Source organism: Candidozyma duobushaemuli, assembly GCF_002926085.2.
Source record: "Candidozyma duobushaemuli strain B09383 chromosome Unknown C_B09383, whole genome shotgun sequence".
Taxonomy (NCBI): Eukaryota; Fungi; Ascomycota; class Pichiomycetes; order Serinales; family Metschnikowiaceae; genus Candidozyma; species Candidozyma duobushaemuli.
In genome coordinates this window covers 1,165,454-1,183,397 of record NW_020289897.1, presented here as the reverse complement: position 1 = coordinate 1,183,397, position 17,944 = coordinate 1,165,454, and the positions used below count along the sequence as shown (strand labels likewise).

Sequence of the window (17,944 nt, the reverse complement as noted above, 5' to 3'; positions counted from 1 at the left end):
TTAGGTTATCGTGGAAAATGGACGATTTTCATTCTATAACAGTATTTCAAAATTTGAAATATAATTGAAAGGTTTCGTTTCGCTATCGATTCGGAACTTTAATTCAAGGAATTTGAAGCCTCAATTTCGCCTTGGTCCTTTCTGTCATTTGACAGAGACTCTTGTGTCGATATCGTCGTAAAACCGACACTTGCGTGTGATCAACAGTGAGTCATTCGCCATAGCCTAGTTTCCAATTTTGAAACCCGTGTTCTCTTAATCAAAAAAGCTAGTAATATCTCTACAGGCGTTCAATGAGAACTTCCATTGTCTGATGATGGGATCACTTGCCCAATTGAACTCATCTATTCAACATCCGAACATCTCCTCTTTTACACCTTCACTTGGTATTTCACCACTTCAGCTGTTCTTTCAATGTTCCTTTCTACCAAGCCATAGGTGTGCTCAACTTGACTCTCCATAGTACACCTTATCTATACCCGCAATTTGCACCCATTAAACAAGAACCATCCACACCACCAACCGTTCAACACAATTCGACAACTTTCAACTCAGTTCAACAACCTTCAACTCAATTCCCCAATTACCCCCTTACAAACGTAAATTCAATTCTTGTCAAAAACTCCCACATCACTACCCCAGAAACACCATCGCGAATATCAACACCATCATGTCCAAACGACCCGGTGACAAAATCACCACATACAAAAGCCGCAAACGCCGGCTTCCGTACATCCACAATTCACTCACGGAGAAAAAGCCCAAACCCGACGATGACGGCCTCATCGAGCTCCCGGTGTCAAAACTGAAGAGTGAAAAATCCAAACCGAACTTTGAAGATATCGACAAAATCCTTGAAAAGGAGCCGTCCTCGGACAAAAGCATCCCGAGTCTGTACCTGCTGCTCCCGAGCAACATCCTCGAGGGCAATCTCGATGCCGAAAAGCCCGTGGCGGAGAAATACAGAGATAGTGATTTTCCACTACCGAAATCACAAAAATCGTTTACAAAACGCATCGAGCGGCTCCTACCGGTGATTCCGAGAATCCTAGCCGGCGACGAAGAGCTCAGTTTCTACTACACCTTGGCCCTAGAGCAGCGGAAGGAGTCTCCCCACAAAACGATGCTGTCTTCAGAACAGGAGAATGTGGAGTGGAAACGGTACATTGGCGGGTTTTACGGGCTCAAACGGCAGCATTTCGTTTCTCGGTTGATCATGGCCCGCTACGGCGACGAGCTCCGCAAACTGACCAATAAGACGATTGTGTATTGGGGTCCCGAGACGTTCAGCACGTATGTTTTGGCCAACGAGTTGTTGCTACGGGATATGGAGAAACAGAAAGGCTTGAAGTTTGCCGAGGCCGAACGGTACCTCAAGGATTCGATCGAGTATGGGTGTTATGTTGCCGACGGGGTGGATTTTGCCGATGATATTGAGGCCGGAGACGTATTGGGTGGAGAGAAGAGGGATGAGTGATGGAAGGAGATAAATTTTGGGAAGGCCGAATTAAGGTGGCTGCTTTGGATGGCATGGCGTATTTGGTCCAAATCTCCAATTGACGTATATTTGGTGCAGCCCGAGGATATTATTATAGACGATGCCATGGTGACTTTTAGACGGTGGTGGTTGAAGATTTTATAGATAGATTATGTGAGCTGGAGTAGCAATTTTAAGCTAAGCCAACACTCGTATTCGAAGTGTAGTTCTGAAAATAGGGCTCAATATCCCTCTGCTAAGAAGTTCATAACTCTGAACTTAAAAGGTGGAAAGGCTCTTTAAATTGTGTAAGGGGCTTCACATGCAAAGGGAATGTGATACTTTGTTAATGAAAAGTACCCGGAACTTGCTTGTTTCCTGACTCTGTCACCACAGCATCGTCAGCTAGTAAACGGCAAAAACTTGCCAATGATCTTAATATCCCAATCCCATATTATAGTAATCTGCTAGGCATGAAATTGCTGAGAATGCTTCAAATGGCCTTAAGAAGTATAACTTTTCACCTAGTCAGCAATCGGCCATGCCGTTCTCCCATATGGACTCACTGTGACTCAACGATACCTCACTTCCCAACGACTAGTCATTCAATTTTATAGAGCTAAATCAAGAAATCTAATAGGCTCCCAGAGTCCAAACTACCACTAGCCAAACTTCAAAGAGAACCTCATGACTCCATAGTCCAGTCACCTGCGATGGTGATATCAGTGTCAACCGCTGACCAGCGTGTACTTCCGAAACTCGAACTTACTCTCCGAAAAAAATAGCCTTTTTTATAATTCCAATGCTATAAGTTCATTTCGTGCTGCACGACCAATCCATGCATCACTGAATAACATTAATTGTTTTTGGCTTCTGGCAAATTGGACAGTTTGATGGAGGTAGATTTGCCATGCGGCAATCAGACTCGATGAAACCACCTATCAATTGCCTTGTTGATTTAACGAGTCATAAAGCAAACGCTGAAAACCTACATTGACAGTCGACCACTAGCATCGTAAGTGTACCAAACTTCTAATATCACATTGACTTCAAAGCGACGGTCATAGCAACCATCGATAACATTACACTCATAAACATTTAATTAGACAAACCTCAGTCGTCGATTGACGTCTGATTCGACTAACACCACCCCATGTCTGACTCTGAGACATAATTTTTCAGCCGTCCACAGACCCCAAAACCACCATCACCACAGTATTTCAATTGTCAAGTTACATAGATAAATAGCCCTCATCCATCCAAAACCTCAAATTCTCAATTGTCTTGAGATCCCTCAATCGAGTCATCCACCCACTCAAAGCCATCCACCCACTCAAAGCCATCCACCCACTCAAACCCACAATTATTCCACAATGACCAAATCCAAAAAAGCCTCCAATATTCCCAACTCATCCAAAATCGGAATATCCCAAAAATGCCAAAACTGCCGAAACTGCCAAAACCGCCAAACTGCCACTTCAAATACCTCACGTCTGACTGCTTGAAAAATGGCTGCGAAAGGATCAACATACATCACCAACCACAATCTGGAAACCCCAGTCCCCTACCCAGGCCCCATCCACGAAACCCAAAGTCAATCCCAAAGTCAATCCCAAAGTCAATCCCCAAAACCCACCAAACCCACTTCACCCAAACCCACTTCACCCAAAGCCACACCCCCACCCGCGCATTCTCATCACTTCATCAAAAGTGACTCTCAAAACACTCATCTCTCGCGGCCTCCGCATGGACAAGGTGTATGTTTCGGGGCTCCAGGCGCAGGCCATTGTCGGCGTCGACCACTGGAAGAGACCGGTGCCGCACCCGGTTTCCGTGGATGCGGTTTTCAGCACCGACTTTGTCAAGGCGCTGGAAAGAGACAACTTGACCTTTTCGTTGAACTACGCTGTCATTCTGGAGAAGTTGTTGAAGTACGCTGACTTGCATCGCCAGCGGAACTTTGGGTCGCTTGGCGGGCTCGGACGGGCGCTATACGGCTCGCTACACGAGGAAAGACTGAAATGCTCTGGAATCGAGGTTTCTGTTTCGGCACCAAAGTTGGACATCCGGGCGCCTGTTTCGTTTGTGACCGACGGCTCCAGGGAGGTGTACAAGATCCACGGGCTCCGTGCGTTGACGTTGATCGGCGTGTTTACGTTTGAAAGGGAAAACCGCCAGTTTGTCGACTTGGACATTGAAATGGAGGCCAACGGCGATTTGCACGTTCCGGCGGTTTCCGCCTCCGTCTACGAGTACCTCGAGCAGGCCAATTTCAAGACCGTGGAGGCGTTGGTCAAACGCACGCTGCAGTGGATCTGTCAGCAGTTCAACGTGGAAACGGTCCATGTTCGTGTGACCAAACCGAACGCCATTGTTTACACAGACGGCGTGGGCGTTTCTACACAGTGTGAACGGGCCGATTTCGCCAACGAGGAGCCCATTCTGTTTGCGTTGGCGCTGAAAACGGGCTTCGATTTGCCTGTGGAAGAAAAACCCATTCTGCCTCGTCAAACAGCATACATTGCCTTTGGCTCCAACGAGGGCAACCAGCTTGAAAACATCAAGGACGCCCTCGACCTTCTTTCTCGCCAGCCGGGCATCCACGTCCAGCTGACCTCGTCGTTGTACGTTCTGAAACCCATGTACCACACCGACCAGGCTGATTTCTACAACGGCGTGGTCCGCGTGGTTTGCGAGAACATGGCGCCCCATGACCTCCTCAAGACGCTCAAGAAGATCGAGTACGAGCACCTCCAGCGGCGCAAGGAGTTCGATAATGGGCCCAGAACCATCGACCTTGATATCGTGTTTTTCGGCGATTCCACCATCAACACCCCAGACCTCGTGGTCCCACACAAGCTGATGCTAGAACGGACGTTTGTGCTCCAGCCGCTCTGCGAGTTGGTTCCTCCCGACTTCATTCACCCGGTCACTGCCGAACCTGTTCACGATCATCTTCGAAGACTTTTGGCCACCGTGCCAGATCCGCTGGTCCAGGAGCTGTCGGAGCTTCTTCTGGTGGTTCCCGGCTCGGGCAAAAGACACCTCACCTTCAGCCACAACAGCAAGAAACCCACGCTTATCATGGGAATCTTCAATGCCACGCCAGACTCGTTTAGTGACGGAGGCAAGCACTTTGAGCTTTCCAAGCAGGATATCGTAGAAGCGGCGCTTAAGCAGAAGGCTGAAGGTGCCACTATTATCGATATTGGCGGCGTTTCCACCCGTCCGGGTTCCCTGGAGCCTTCTGTTGAGGAAGAACTTACCAGGGTTGTTCCGGTGGTTGAAGCCATTAGAGCTGCTCCTGAGCTTGACGACATTTTTGTTTCTGTCGATACGTACCGAGCTGCTGTTGCCGAGGCCGTTCTCCAGGCCGGCGCCGATATCATCAACGACATCTCCATGGGCACCTTGGATCCAGACCTCTTTTCGGTTATCGCCAAGTACGGCTGTGCCTACGTCATGAGCCACACCAGAGGCACTCCAAAGACAATGAGCAAGCTCACGGAGTACGGTCCCAGCGACGATCTGCTTGTGGAGTATCAGATTGATCTGCATCACGGGATCCAAGCTCCAGCGGCAGAGCCTGTTGTCAACGGCGTCTGCAGAGAATTGGCTGCTCAGCTAATCGTAGCCATGGATCACGGCGTCAAGAAATGGCAGGTTATCATCGATCCCGGCATCGGTTTTGCCAAAAACATCAGCCAAAACTTGACCTTGTTGCGCAGAGCCAAAACGTTGAAACAGTATGCCCAAAACGACTTGAACCTGGGCGTCTACACGTCATTCCACGGTTTGGCGCTTCTTGTGGGCACAAGTCGTAAGGGCTTCCTTGGAACCATCTCTGGAAAGGAAGCGCTGGACAGAATGATCCCTACAGCTGCTACAGTCGTGGCTTGTGTTCAGCAAAACACTGATATTGTCCGAGTCCACGATGTGGCGGATATTCAGCAGGCCGTGAAGACCGCTGATGCCGTGTACAAGGGGATTTTTTGAGGAAAGACGATGTTTAGTTCCGCATATTTATCGATAGACTTTTGGCGTACCAGCTGACCCTGTGTTGGAAGAACTGTCAATTTCAATGCACTGTTGAAGAACTCTGGTGTGATTTTGAAGATCATGTTCTCTTGTTTGACCATTCTCTATTGTTTAGAGTTTTCTATTGTTCATTTCTTTTAGTAGCTCTGAATTACCGCTAGACATCGAGGGCTCTGGATCACAAAGGGAGCCACATTTTTGAAGTGTGGATTGAACAAAGTAAGAATATGGAAAATTGGCACTTTTTAAGAAAATCAATGGTTTTCAGTATTTTAGCATTTTACGGGTTTTTATGCGGCCTCGTTTACGTTGTTTGTTTCTCCACACAATGGAACCGATGAGATCTTCTCCATGCGATGAGCACAAAAACTCGAGAATTCCTCGAGAATTTTCAATGTGAATCTAGTGAAAAGGACGACTTCTTTGTATTGTCGTTATTTCTTTTATTCCAACGCCACTTTCTGTGGAACTTCGATTTCCATCAGTATGCGATGAGCTCAGGGTCCTAACCAGTATCTCCCCCACTGTACCCCACTTAACCTCTATTTTCGTTCAACCCTGAAATCCTGCTTTCAATATAAATCCAGAATATCGATTAGAACTCTCCCTAGGACCCAACGGAATTTCGGGCTACCGGCTGGCCGTTTGCAGCCATTATGTCGCTCGTCCACAATGTCGCTCCACTCAGCCAGATCCCCCACCCATTCCATCTGTCTCAATCAGACATTCCAGCCTCCCCATTCCAACCAAACATTCCAAAAATTCACAAATCCTCATATCTCCAAATCCCCCGTTCTGCCTGACCAAGACCCCAGGTCCCGTGATTTTTGTGTAACTCTGGTCATTGGTGCGCACATCAGCCAGGAAAAATTTTCTACCACGAACAACCAACTCAGTTCAACCAACAACCTTTAGAAATGTTCCCAAGAGCTTGTTACAAATGCGGTGAAACCGGCCACATCGCCGACGACTGCCAGCAGCAGGAGAGATTGTGCTACAACTGCCGCCAGCCTGGTCACGAGTCCGGTGCTTGTCCTGAACCAAAGACCACCGCTTCCAAGCAGTGTTACTCTTGCGGTGACGTTGGTCACGTTCAGGGTGACTGCCCTAACGCTGCTCAGGGCTCCAAGTGTTACACTTGTTCCGAGTTTGGCCACATCTCCAGAGAGTGCCCAAAGGCTGAGTCTGCTCCAGCTCCAAGAAGATCTGGCAGATACCAGGGTAAGGCCACCACCTGTTACAAGTGTGGCGGTCCTAACCACTTTGCCAAGGACTGCCAGGCCGGCTCTGTCAAGTGTTACTCTTGCGGTAAGACTGGCCACATTTCCAAGGACTGCAACTTGGCCACTGACAAGTTTGCCAAGGCCTGCTACCAGTGTGGTCAGACCGGCCACATCTCGAAGGACTGTGTTTCTGTCAACTAAGAAGCTTGTGTTTGATAGTTTGGAGGAGGGTGAAGCCCGCGGGGAAAAAAGACGTGTTGTTTAATGCCTTTAATGACCACGAACTCCTATTTATCGTAAACTGTGGATGTAGCTGCATTGTAGGGTGCTTTTTCTGTGATTATGGATGGTCTTGGATTGTATTTGATTCGTTTGTTCGATTTGTGGATGGAGATTTTGGATTTTGGAATTTGGAAAATTCTTCATCTCATCGCCAACAAGGCCAACGACGAGATGGAATTCGAGCGGTTCGATCAGGAAAATCTTCTTTTTTTTTTTTTTTTTTCTTTTCTTATTGGGGCGTCCAAAAGACCAGTAATGCCTCCTTTGGATATTTGGTCATTGCTCATGGAAAGCCTTTCGATATATCATTCCTCAAAATTGTCCTCGTTGAAACCAACGTCGCCTGGACGGCTGGTGGACTGGGAGAAATCAACAACGACCTGGTGGCCATCGATCGTACAGTTGTCGTGAAGCTGAGTATAAGCCGATTCAGCAGACTCCTGACTTTCAAACTCCACAAATGCATACGGCGTTTTCTTACCCTTCATGATGTTGGCTTTCTTGACGGCGCCGAACCTTGAGAAAATCACTTCGAGCGAGTTTTCTGTAGTTATCGGGTTCAACTTGGCAATAAATAGCGTTTGAGGTGATGGTTTCACCTTGTAGTGGGAAAGGTCGCCCAAAAGCTCCAACGCCAACGCCTCCACAGACGCCTTATCGTCTTCAGGGGCCCTTGAAGCCTTGAGGAGCTCCTTGATCTGTTCAGCCAGGAAATCTGTCTCCGTTTTGCGCTGACCCAAAGAGCTCAAGTCCAACAGGAAAGGATCAAAGACCACGTGGGTGTGCAAGATCTTGAGCTTCCCGTCCAGCTTGTTGACGTTATCTAGAACGTCCAAGCCCTCTGCAACCTTTCCAACAACGTCTTTTGATGACCTGGAGTCCAAGAGGATACGGAGTTGGAAGCCATCTTCGGAGCCTAGAAACTCCACCGATCCGGGTGGCGCCAGCTCCTCCTTTGTGCCTGGCGTATCCTCCAACTCCTTTTTATCCAATTCAGCTTTAACAGCTTCTGGAACATCAGCAAGTTGCCCAGTCAACAGGACATCTTTTTCGTAGTCGAAATCAGATAAGATCCAGTGGTTCAAATGGGCCAATGCCACGATCAAGAATTTCTTTCTGGCATTCTTTTTATCTAGGTCGAGAACCAAATTTCCCCTGCTGGTTTCCAAAAAAACACTCATAAAAAAATGGCGGACGATGCTCTTTATATATTCGTCAACTGTGGTGGTTATAACCACTCTGGTGCGAAACAATAGTGCCACAAAAAAAAATGCGATTTCTGTGGATCGAACACAGGACCTCCAGATCTTCAGTCTGACGCTCTCCCAACTGAGCTAAAACCGCGTAGATGAAGGAATGGCCTTTAGGTGTAATATATTCTGGTAGCTCATTGAAGTTGACTAGCCGACAATTTTGAGTACATTCTTGTAATATTTGGCTTTACATTGGCATGCTGTCAAATTTTCAGCGTCATAGCTCAAAAATTGAGCAATTTATGGCCAAAAACAGTTTTTTGCAACGAGTCCACATCAAAAAAACGGTGTGTAATTCCTTCATTTCGGTGATTTCATGCTTCTGATTGACTCTATCTTCTTATTGGCTTTCTCTTCTTCGTTTTTGTCATTAGGCACACAGAAGTGGACCGCCTTATGAGAACCACAATCACCATGCACCATTTTATTCCAATCAGAAGAGAGAATCTTGCAAGTTTAAGGCAGTATAAGGAGAGAAAGCTCACTAATCTTACAGCGCTTAGCAGATTGGATGCTGACGTCAGAGAAAATGACCTGAGGTCTCGGGAATTATAACCCAAAACCTATTGGAAGTGAATTCTATTGATACATAGTCTTCTACTCCAACAAAAGGCATTTTTTAAAGCACCCATTGCTTGTTGCACGCTCATACTAGGTTGTTTCTATAGAGATATAGCTTTTTTACTCTAATAAAGAGAAATCAGTTAAAAAAAAATACTATCTGTATATATCTCATCAGCCATTGTGGGACATATAAATTATCAGTCAGTTCACACAAGAAATGAGATTGTTTCTATAGCGATTAAGTTTTTTTACTCTTATAAAGAGATATTGGTGAAAAAACAATTGACAGCCAAAATCAACTGCACCGTTTTATTCCAATAGCAAGGACAATTTTGCGAGTGTAAGGCAATAGATGGAGCTATGTATAGAAATAGACTTTCCACAGCATTCAGCCGGTTCATGTCTGGCTAACGCAGAGAAACCGACTTGAGGTCTAGTGAAGTATGACCCAAGATCTTAATGAAGGGTGTTTCTATTGATATATCGCTTCTTACTCCAGAAACGTGCAATCTGTAAACACAGAAAAAAACACAGAATCGCTTGCGTTACACTGATATTATCTGTAGATATCCCTTCAGCCATTGAGACACATACATGACATGTACCAATCCACACAAGAAGTGAGAAACAAAACCTAGCATCCTACAAAATCTAATCCATGGACTTCCCGACGCTACACCCTCTCAGTTTGCTCTATATTACCTATATTTCCCAAAACCTTCCTCAACCTAGCTATGCAACAAGCTGGGTTCCATCTTCCCGTTCCTTGTAAGTAGGAGGAGGAACCGACGGCGGCTGATAATCCGGAGCACACGTATGTGGAGCAGGCTGTGGCTGATATAATACTCCTCGGCGAGTAGTAATCGTCTGCGGCACATACTGATTAGGCGGATACTTCTGCGGCGTATTTTGCTGATTTAGCCTGCTGCGTTTCCTCACAAGCGACACGCTGACAATTATCATCACAAGCACCACGGCAACCGCACCGGCAACAATGCCTATAATGGCGCCTGTCGAGATTCCTGGGCCTGAGCTTGAAGATGCTCCATAGAGCCCAGCAGTGAATAAACGAGAATGAAGATGCATTTTACGGTTCAAGAAGGCGGGACCCTCGGGGTTTATATACGGCGTTTTGGCACGGCTGAATCATCGTTCGTGCATCGGCACAAGCACGGAAGTTCGGCGGGCAAATACAGAAAACAGCGGCGTAGTCGGAGTGTGTGATGGTACCCCTGGTGCACGGCTGGTGGTGCGTTTTGACGGTGATGAACAATTTAAGATAGAAGTGACTTTCAGAGATTCTTTCAATTCTTCTGTTATTTTAATAAATCCACCTCTCTCGTTAATCCATCAAAAATACATTCGTCAATTCCCCTGGGTGTGTCACCGCCAGCCGCACCGCGTAGAGGCTTAGGACTGGATATGGCGCTGTCATGGATGATCCTGACAGACACCTACAGCGGTACTTGCATATCGTAAAAACACAGCTTCAATGACGAAATCCATGACGAATCGGGCAAAAGGCTTTTGACATCATGCGGGCTGGTGCCAGAACGGCCGGGTGTGGAAACCTGGTGAAAATAGATGCTGACCAGTGCAGGAAGGGGAGACCTCGTAAACGTCCATTATGCATGTTTTGCTTTCTGACAGGGTCCAGCCATGGAGGCGCTGCTGTCGTTTTTGGAGACCTTGGTGTGGGGAAGACGTCGAAGGGATTTTAGGTTTGGGGCGAATTGAAGCTGGCTTATTGAATTACGTCAATTGGCAAAAAGCAGTCAATGGCAAGAAGCAGGTGACGAGGAAAAGACTTTTGGTAACTTGGGATCTTGATAAAGTGGGACTTTCACGAGGATAGCAGAAAACATTCCGCCTCCTCGATGGCAAATTGTGTTTGTTTCCTCGACGGCAAACTCTGCTCAGATGAAGATCTCATGCATGCGCAGCCTGCTTCGAAGTTGCCAAATTCGTGATAGAGGAGTGGTAGTTGATGGATGGTGTGTGCAGCTTTGAGGACTCTCCTTCAATGGCTGTTTCTTTGAATCTTTCTTGAAGACCACTGTAGGTACTTCATTTGGAAGCAGAATTGTTTTGGTTAGTGCTATGTAGCTTCAGCTCAACCTGACACTTTCACTGCATTTCATTTCGGCTCTTTTTAGCAATGCTTTTGCCGCTCATGAACAATAAACTCAAACTGGCCTATCATTCACTCAATGCCACACTGAATGCATCTTTACCATTTTTTTCAATCGTTACATTTTGAAGTCATCAATCTTAACTCATCTGTTAGGATGCTCGGATGCATCAATGGTCATTACGAATTACACTTAAGTATCGCATCCTTACTTTTAAACTAAGAGAATTGGAAGCACTCAATTACTTGAACATAGATAGAATTTGTTGTGATCTGCTTTTTACGTTTACAGGAAGTTCTCTAGATTGCTTCTCTTGTCTGATCTCTGAGAAACCGTGAATTTCCTCTTAAACCGTATTCCACCAATTGTCCTTCTTGAAGCTGTAGCGGGGAGTTTCTTTATCTATGTTCTAGCATGACACGCTCGGTGTAAAGCGTACCAATCGTTCTGAAGTGTTCCCATCACCATTTGATATCAAAGAGCTACCCTTCTTGAAGAACCACTCACATGGCTTCCTTCCTTTTTTCTTGACACGGCATTCGTGGTTTTGCTGCAATAGAATTATTTTACATCACCCCGCTGACTCTACATTGCAAACCAGTCACTGTAAGCCTTTTTGAACTGTCCCTATTAATATTCCACGGCGAAACAGACCCCCGTTGCTCTACCCTCATTCTTTCAATCTTTTCAACCTTCAGGATATACCATTAAAATTGGGAAATAGTTCACAAAAATCATCAAACTCGATGACCTCCACCTCAATTCACATAACCCTGTGTCCTCGTCGTCACCTACACCAACCTACAAAACCTCATATATCTCATTAATTCTAGTTAAATACTCAATTGTATTATCGTAAATGCCCGTCGTCACACCTGAGCCCGTACCATCGCTCTGTCCCGTGAATCTGCATCCACCAAAATTACATCATTTCCTGGAGTTGGATCCATATATGCTCTGTCGTACCGTGAATCCTTATAAGTAGGAGGTGGCGCTGTTGGTTCATTGTAACCAAGCACTGCTGGAGGATCTGGTCGGGTAATTCTTTCACGAGTATCTCTAGGCTGTTGCGTCAGTCCAGTCGGAACAGTCTGGGTTCGAGGTACTTTTTTCTTCTTCAGCTTTTCGTAGAAATAGTATACCACAAAACCTGCCACAGCTATGAGAAGAACGCCGCCCACGACGGATCCGATAAATATTCCCTGTGTTTTACCGTCAGCGAAAGTGCTGGAGCTATAGCTAGAAGAAGTGTAGCTAGGGTAATCGTAGGAGCTCCAGTAATATCGACGATGGTGGAGATGCATGGTGATGAAGGAGAAAACGTGGAATATAGCCGGTTTATATGGTTTCGGCTGCTGGAGCTGCATCTGCAGAATGACGGTATTTCGGCATTTTCAGTCGATATTATGGAAGCTGAAGTCGGAGTGTGTGGGCCTGAATTGTCTCAGTAGCTTGCATGGAGTTACAGATGGAGAAGCCACGCTATTTTCATTAAGCTACGGATATTATCATCCTTGGGCCAGAGGCTTTATTTCCAACTTCAGTGATATTATAGTTTCACCCGTGATAGATGTAACGACATGCTCATGTGGCATGCATGGATCTATGTTGTACGCCTCAAGACAGAAAGCAGTTCCTTGATTTTTAGTTACTAATGAAAAGGCTAGCACATGTAGAAGAGCGGTGGACTGTGAAACTCTCTGTAAAACTGACCTTGTTCTACCTCGCAATCTTCAAATATGCTTATGTGCTCCATCTGGTCCAAGAACATTTCTCTTCAATCAGAGAAAGCTTCATTCCATTCTTTAATGTGCTCTCTCAGAAGATGCTCAATTCTGTGCTCGTTAGCGTGACATTTAAAACGCCAATTGAGTTCCATAATTCACTTCAGCCAAATCTCAGATTCTTTTGCCGATCATCAGGTCTAAGAAGCAGCTCGGATACCTGACTTGTGGCCTTCTAATTTACACACACTTTGACTGGTATATCTTTATCAGTGCAAAAAACTATGTCTTCAAAGATACAATCGCTGTTAAGATCTGTGACTCTTGAGTCGCTAAGCAATTGTTCCTCTGAATGAATGAACTCGTGAGAGTCTTCCCGACATCATATGCCACAGTTTTTACATGTGAAACAACAGACCTCTAAGGCCCTTGTTAAGTGCAAATTCACCAAGTTACAAGTGTATCATTGTATGCTCTATTCAGTGGGTAATTCGGGAACGTGGCATTCTGATTCAGTTACTAAGCTTTAACTGTGGCCAAACTTTTTAACCATTTTGCCGATCATCGGATCCTAGCAACAATTTGGTAACCAGCCCATTCGCCTGATTGTTTACAAGACATATCTACAGGTGAATATCTGTATGCTCTATTAAGTAGGATATATGCCAGGCTGACTGTCCAGAGCCGTTACCCACCATTCACCATTTCTTCCACCACGGCTACACCATGTTGTAGGTTCTATCATAACGAGAATCCTTATAAGTAGGAGAAGGAGCTGTCGGCAGTTGATAATCAGGAGCAGCCGTTTGAGGAGCAGCAGTTTGAGGAGCTGGGTGCTGCTGAGACGGGTTTCCAGGTCCCAATCCAACGGTGCCTGGAACATATTGATTTTGAGGAAATTCGGTCCGGGCTCGATTTCTGACGATGCACACTCTCAAGGCAATAACGAGAACGATGAAAGCAATGATGCCGGCAGCAATTCCAATATAGGCACCGATAGGAAGGCCCGAGCTTCCGGAGCTGTTGCCAGACGAGCCATGGTAGCCAGAAGAGCCATGGTAGCCAGAAGAGCCATGGTAGCCAGAAGAGCCATGGAACCCTGAGGAAAATAGACGAGGTTGAAGACGCATGGAATGGATAGAAGGAGCGACTGGCCGTAAACGAGCGATATGGCCAGCTTATATGGGTACCGGCACGGCTGATAGCTAGTTTCGTGCATATGACGGAATTTTCTATACATCGGTACGGGGTCCGATTGCATCATGGAAATTGTAGATCCAGGCGGAGTGGATACAGCCTGCTCAACCTGCAGCCGCCTCGTAATATCTGCATGGCTCACTTTGACAGAAGCGTGCACTTGTGGCAGACGAGAGAAAAGCGTTGTTTAAGAGGGAAAAACAAATGGCCTTTTCTTTTGTCTTCGGTCGTTTGTGTTGATCTCCACCCCTTGTACAACTATAGTGTTACCTCCAACGGGCCCATGCACGTTCTACTGGTTGAGTCATGTGCAGCTGCACCGGGCAGAGGCTAAGCCCTGGATATGCACAGTCATGAATGATCCAGGCAGACCAACTTATGGTGGGACTTGCGTTTTTGGCAATAACAGTGTGATGAAATGCACAGAGAGTTCTTAGAGAAGCATGGATTTTTGAGATTTGGTGACCAGAAATGGAATTTTGTGGGACCGCTGGTGGGACCGGCTGGTAGGACCGGCTTGTTTGACTTGTGTGTGCCGAAATGGGTGGGCTAAACTGCTGCTGCACGTAGCTGCTTCGGTGATTGTGAGTTTGGAAGTTTGAGATCCTTTTGGGTATTACTCGCTTCATTTGTAGGCTTCCCAGTGTGGCTTGAAATGACCCTATCTTGGCTCTCATACGGAAAGCCGCTTCTGGAAACGATCAGTTGGAAAAGTGGGATAACAAAGCAGCCTGTTCAATTGGTTCGCTTCCTTGATGGCCTTCAATGCTCAGTTATTGCGTTCTTTTTTTTTTTTTTTGCTGAAGCCGTTGATCAAAGATCGCTTCGGGATCGGTGTCTCACTCACCTACTCCTCAGCTTTAAAAGCTATTAACCGAAATTATATAGTAAAAACCTTCTCTCAAGTTACCAGATACCAGAGTGGCTATGACTTCACACCTTGTTCTTGTTAGTTGGGGTGGATAGCGAGCGACAATGTATCTTTGCTGGTTTTTCAAATCATATTATGTCATCGACCTTCGGCGAAACTGAATTCATTGCCCTTTTCAATTGTTGGGGCAGAAGGGGATTATGTGGTTCGCCCTGGAGTTCTGAAACTCTCTCCTTAGACCAGTACGTGTATCTTACGATTTTAACAAACCAATTAAGACGTCTCAAATTCTTGAATGTCGTGTCAGCTGGAGCTAGCATTGAGTTTAAATGCATAGGCACCAGAAATCCTAGCTCATGCCACCAGTATTTTGTGCATTCACACTCTTGGTAAAGATGTATCTGAATAGCATCCTCCCTCACTGAATCACAACAAAGGTTGCACATTACACTGACGGGTTCATCTTGTGGCTTTCGATCAAACGTAGGAACGTAGGACCCATGATTAAATAGATGGATCGCTGTAAGATCAATACGACGCGTCCATTCTAGATGATAAAGGTCTCTCCAAAACTTCTTCCACCTCTTGTCCTCATTAGCTTGAGGGCAGATCTTTAAGAAATTGCCTGGTTTAATACACGGCAACTTCTCTTGAAAGGATTTGTGTACACCTTTAAAGTCCATACGCCTTACCGCATCCGGAATGTCCCTAGGCACCGGTTCTCTTTCCCCCAAACTCTGAAGTTGATCCTCACGGAGCTCTCCAAACAATGGCTCCCTCGGTGTTCTATGTCTCGGAACAAGCGCCAACCATGCCCTAATATATTGGATCTCCGTTTTTGTGAAGGTCCACTCAAGTTTCTTGTATGATGCGTTGGTCTTGTCATAGAGAAACGTATATGGATCAAAGTCCCTGAGTTGTGAGTTCCTGATCTTCTTTTTTCCAATATCGAGACGATTGAGGTGAAACACGATCTTTACCCTAAGGTATTTGCCATACCACCCCTCATCATCTTCCACTCTTTTTAGCACTTTGGCTCTATGTCCCAAGAGTTGAGTTCCTAGGTGAATCAAGCCATATCCTCCATTTTTTGGTCTCGCATAAAGATTTCTTTCTCCCACATGGCGAAATGTTTTTTGAATGGCCTTATCAAGGGCAAACAATTTGTTATCTGCCAACGGGTGAACAAGATCTCTGTATACTGTTTTTGAGCATATGAAGGTGTTTGTTCCTTGAGCTTTGCTTATCAAGTCTAGCTTGGAGAATCCCTGTTTGTGCGTCATGAAAGGAAGGTAGGACGTAAATTTCGCCCAATTATCTCGGACTAGGTTCAATCCCAAATATTTCATTGACGACGCCCCGAGGAAAAGCTGTTCGAACGGGAGAATATCCTGCTCTAGTTTCTTGAAATCTTTCCTCACTCCAAGAAGCTTTGACTTTTCTATGCTCACTCTGCTGTTGCTGGCTTGTTCATAGTCATATAGAGCATTGAACGCAGTGATATAGTCTTCTTCATCACTTAGGTAGATGTTGGCATCGTCGGCAAAAGCATGATATTTCATCGTGTGAATCAAAATGTTGTTGTACGTCACATCAATGCCTCTCAATTCTTCCAACTGGTAGAACAAAGGTTCTAAAGCGATGTTGAAGAGGATGGGCGAGAGAGGGTTACCTTGACGGGTTCCCCTTAACAATGGAAACCGCGGGCCCCTGCAATTGTTGATCTGGATGCGTGCGTACTGTTGAGTGAGTATCAGCTTGAGTATTTTGAAAATTCCTCCTTTGATCCCCATACGTGCTATTACCTTTATTAGGTACCTGTGGGAGATACGGTCAAAGGCCTTCGTAAAATCTGCCATCAAAACCGCGCAGTATGGGTCGTCTGGAGGTGCTTTTAACAAACCTTGCATCATTGTATTGAACTCCATTGTATTTTGAGAGATATGTCTGTTTCTCATGAACCCTCTCTGGTACGGGCCTATAAGTTTATCTCTGTACTGTTGTAAACGATTACAGACAGCAAGTGATATAACTTTGAGTGCCGTATTCGATAACGATATGGGCCTGAGATCCTTGAAATCTACTGACGATTGTTTGTCCCTTTTTGGAATCAAAGTAATTTCGACAGGCTCAAAACATTTTGGAAGTGTTCCTGTTTTCATCATGTCGTTGGCGGTCCGAGTTAGAATTGGGCCTAGGCTATCCCAGTACTGGTGTAAAACTTCATACTGAAGCCCATCAGGGCCAGGAGCAGTCGCTTTATCGGCTGTACTGAGTGCAATGTGTAGTTCTTTTACAGTGAACTTTTCATTGAGGTTGTCTCGATCTGACTCGGTCAATTTGCAAGTAACTTTTTTGTGGATGAGATAAATGCTCTCCGAATCTCCTAGTGCCGGCAAAGAGTACAAATCTTTGTAGTATTCGGTCGCTACGTTGAGCATACCGAGTGTCGTAACTGCGTTTGTACCTCTTTCCACGTCAGAGAGTTCTGTGAGTACCTTGGGAGTGAGCCTTTTTGTTTGGAAGAACAATTTTGTAGCCTCTTCCGTGATCTCTTTGTCCGTTTTCTCGTTATTTGTGTCAAGTATCTTGTCAGCAAAGTCAGGATCCTTCTTCCGGATGTTTCCCATGAGTCTCACATATTCCATGCCTTCACTTTGGATTGAAGGACAAGAGCCAGGCCTCAAACGACCTCACAATTTACATCAGTTTTTAAAATTTCACTTTCTTCACCATATTTGAAGGGTCCTGCATATACTCTTTCAATGCTGTAATGCTGCACTATATACAGCCGCCGCAGCATTATATTCAGTAATGGCTCTGTGGCCGAGCGGTCTAAGGCGGCAGACTCAAGTTCTGTTATCGTAAGATGCGCGTGTTCGAATCACGCCGGAGTCACTATTTTTTTGGATTTTCATGGGTTGAATGTACCATTGAGGTAGTCAACCTTTTGAAGCTTTAATTTTTTTTTTTGTTTCGGGTGGCTTGTACAAGTTGTAGCCTAGTTACTCTATCGCAACCATTTTGCAGCCAACATACTGTATCGAATACAACCGTCTTCATCCTATCGAATCACTCAATTCCAATGAGTCTACAGCTCCTCACTATTAAATGTTCATTGAAACACCATATCTATTATCATGCAATGCCTGGACCCCTGAGCGTAATGGGAGTCCGGCTCTT

The 17,944-nt window shown here is 45.6% G+C and overlaps 8 protein-coding genes and 2 non-coding genes across 10 annotated transcripts; 4 read left to right on the top strand and 6 right to left on the bottom strand. All coding sequences in view use genetic code 12, as the record gives it.

Moving 5' to 3' along the window:
- Positions 1-670: 670 nt before the first annotated feature.
- On the top strand, positions 671-1,477 carry CXQ87_003418 (uncharacterized protein; the record flags this gene model as incomplete). Its single annotated transcript, XM_025481895.1, has 1 exon — positions 671-1,477. The coding sequence occupies one exon, from the start codon at positions 671-673 to the stop codon at positions 1,475-1,477; it is 807 nt and encodes a 268-aa protein (XP_025336513.1).
- Positions 1,478-3,223: 1,746 nt separating this feature from the next.
- FOL1 (trifunctional dihydropteroate synthetase/dihydrohydroxymethylpterin pyrophosphokinase/dihydroneopterin aldolase) lies at positions 3,224-5,473 on the top strand (the record flags this gene model as incomplete). Its single annotated transcript, XM_025481894.1, has 1 exon — positions 3,224-5,473. One exon carries the CDS (start codon positions 3,224-3,226, stop codon positions 5,471-5,473), a length of 2,250 nt encoding a protein of 749 aa, XP_025336512.1.
- Positions 5,474-6,432: 959 nt separating this feature from the next.
- GIS2 (mRNA-binding translational activator) lies at positions 6,433-6,939 on the top strand (the record flags this gene model as incomplete). Its single annotated transcript, XM_025481893.1, has 1 exon — positions 6,433-6,939. One exon carries the CDS (start codon positions 6,433-6,435, stop codon positions 6,937-6,939), a length of 507 nt encoding a protein of 168 aa, XP_025336511.1.
- A 386-nt stretch (positions 6,940-7,325) lies between these two features.
- Positions 7,326-8,201, bottom strand: CXQ87_003415 (uncharacterized protein; the record flags this gene model as incomplete). Its single annotated transcript, XM_025481892.1, has 1 exon — positions 7,326-8,201. The coding sequence occupies one exon, from the start codon at positions 8,199-8,201 to the stop codon at positions 7,326-7,328; it is 876 nt and encodes a 291-aa protein (XP_025336510.1).
- Positions 8,202-8,291: 90 nt separating this feature from the next.
- CXQ87_003414 lies at positions 8,292-8,364 on the bottom strand. Its single transcript has one exon. It is a non-coding gene; the product is annotated as a tRNA-Phe (tRNA).
- A 1,205-nt stretch (positions 8,365-9,569) lies between these two features.
- On the bottom strand, positions 9,570-9,923 carry CXQ87_003413 (uncharacterized protein; the record flags this gene model as incomplete). The annotated part of the gene is made up of 1 exon (XM_025481891.1): positions 9,570-9,923. The coding sequence occupies one exon, from the start codon at positions 9,921-9,923 to the stop codon at positions 9,570-9,572; it is 354 nt and encodes a 117-aa protein (XP_025336509.1).
- A 1,915-nt stretch (positions 9,924-11,838) lies between these two features.
- Positions 11,839-12,273, bottom strand: CXQ87_003412 (uncharacterized protein; the record flags this gene model as incomplete). Its single annotated transcript, XM_025481890.1, has 1 exon — positions 11,839-12,273. The coding sequence occupies one exon, from the start codon at positions 12,271-12,273 to the stop codon at positions 11,839-11,841; it is 435 nt and encodes a 144-aa protein (XP_025336508.1).
- Positions 12,274-13,412: 1,139 nt separating this feature from the next.
- On the bottom strand, positions 13,413-13,823 carry CXQ87_003411 (uncharacterized protein; the record flags this gene model as incomplete). The annotated part of the gene is made up of 1 exon (XM_025481889.1): positions 13,413-13,823. The coding sequence occupies one exon, from the start codon at positions 13,821-13,823 to the stop codon at positions 13,413-13,415; it is 411 nt and encodes a 136-aa protein (XP_025336507.1).
- Positions 13,824-14,889: 1,066 nt separating this feature from the next.
- CXQ87_003410 (RNA-directed DNA polymerase) lies at positions 14,890-17,391 on the bottom strand (the record flags this gene model as incomplete). The annotated part of the gene is made up of 1 exon (XM_025481888.1): positions 14,890-17,391. One exon carries the CDS (start codon positions 17,389-17,391, stop codon positions 14,890-14,892), a length of 2,502 nt encoding a protein of 833 aa, XP_025336506.1.
- A 186-nt stretch (positions 17,392-17,577) lies between these two features.
- CXQ87_003409 lies at positions 17,578-17,662 on the top strand. The gene has a single exon. It is a non-coding gene; the product is annotated as a tRNA-Leu (tRNA).
- Positions 17,663-17,944: the final 282 nt, after the last annotated feature.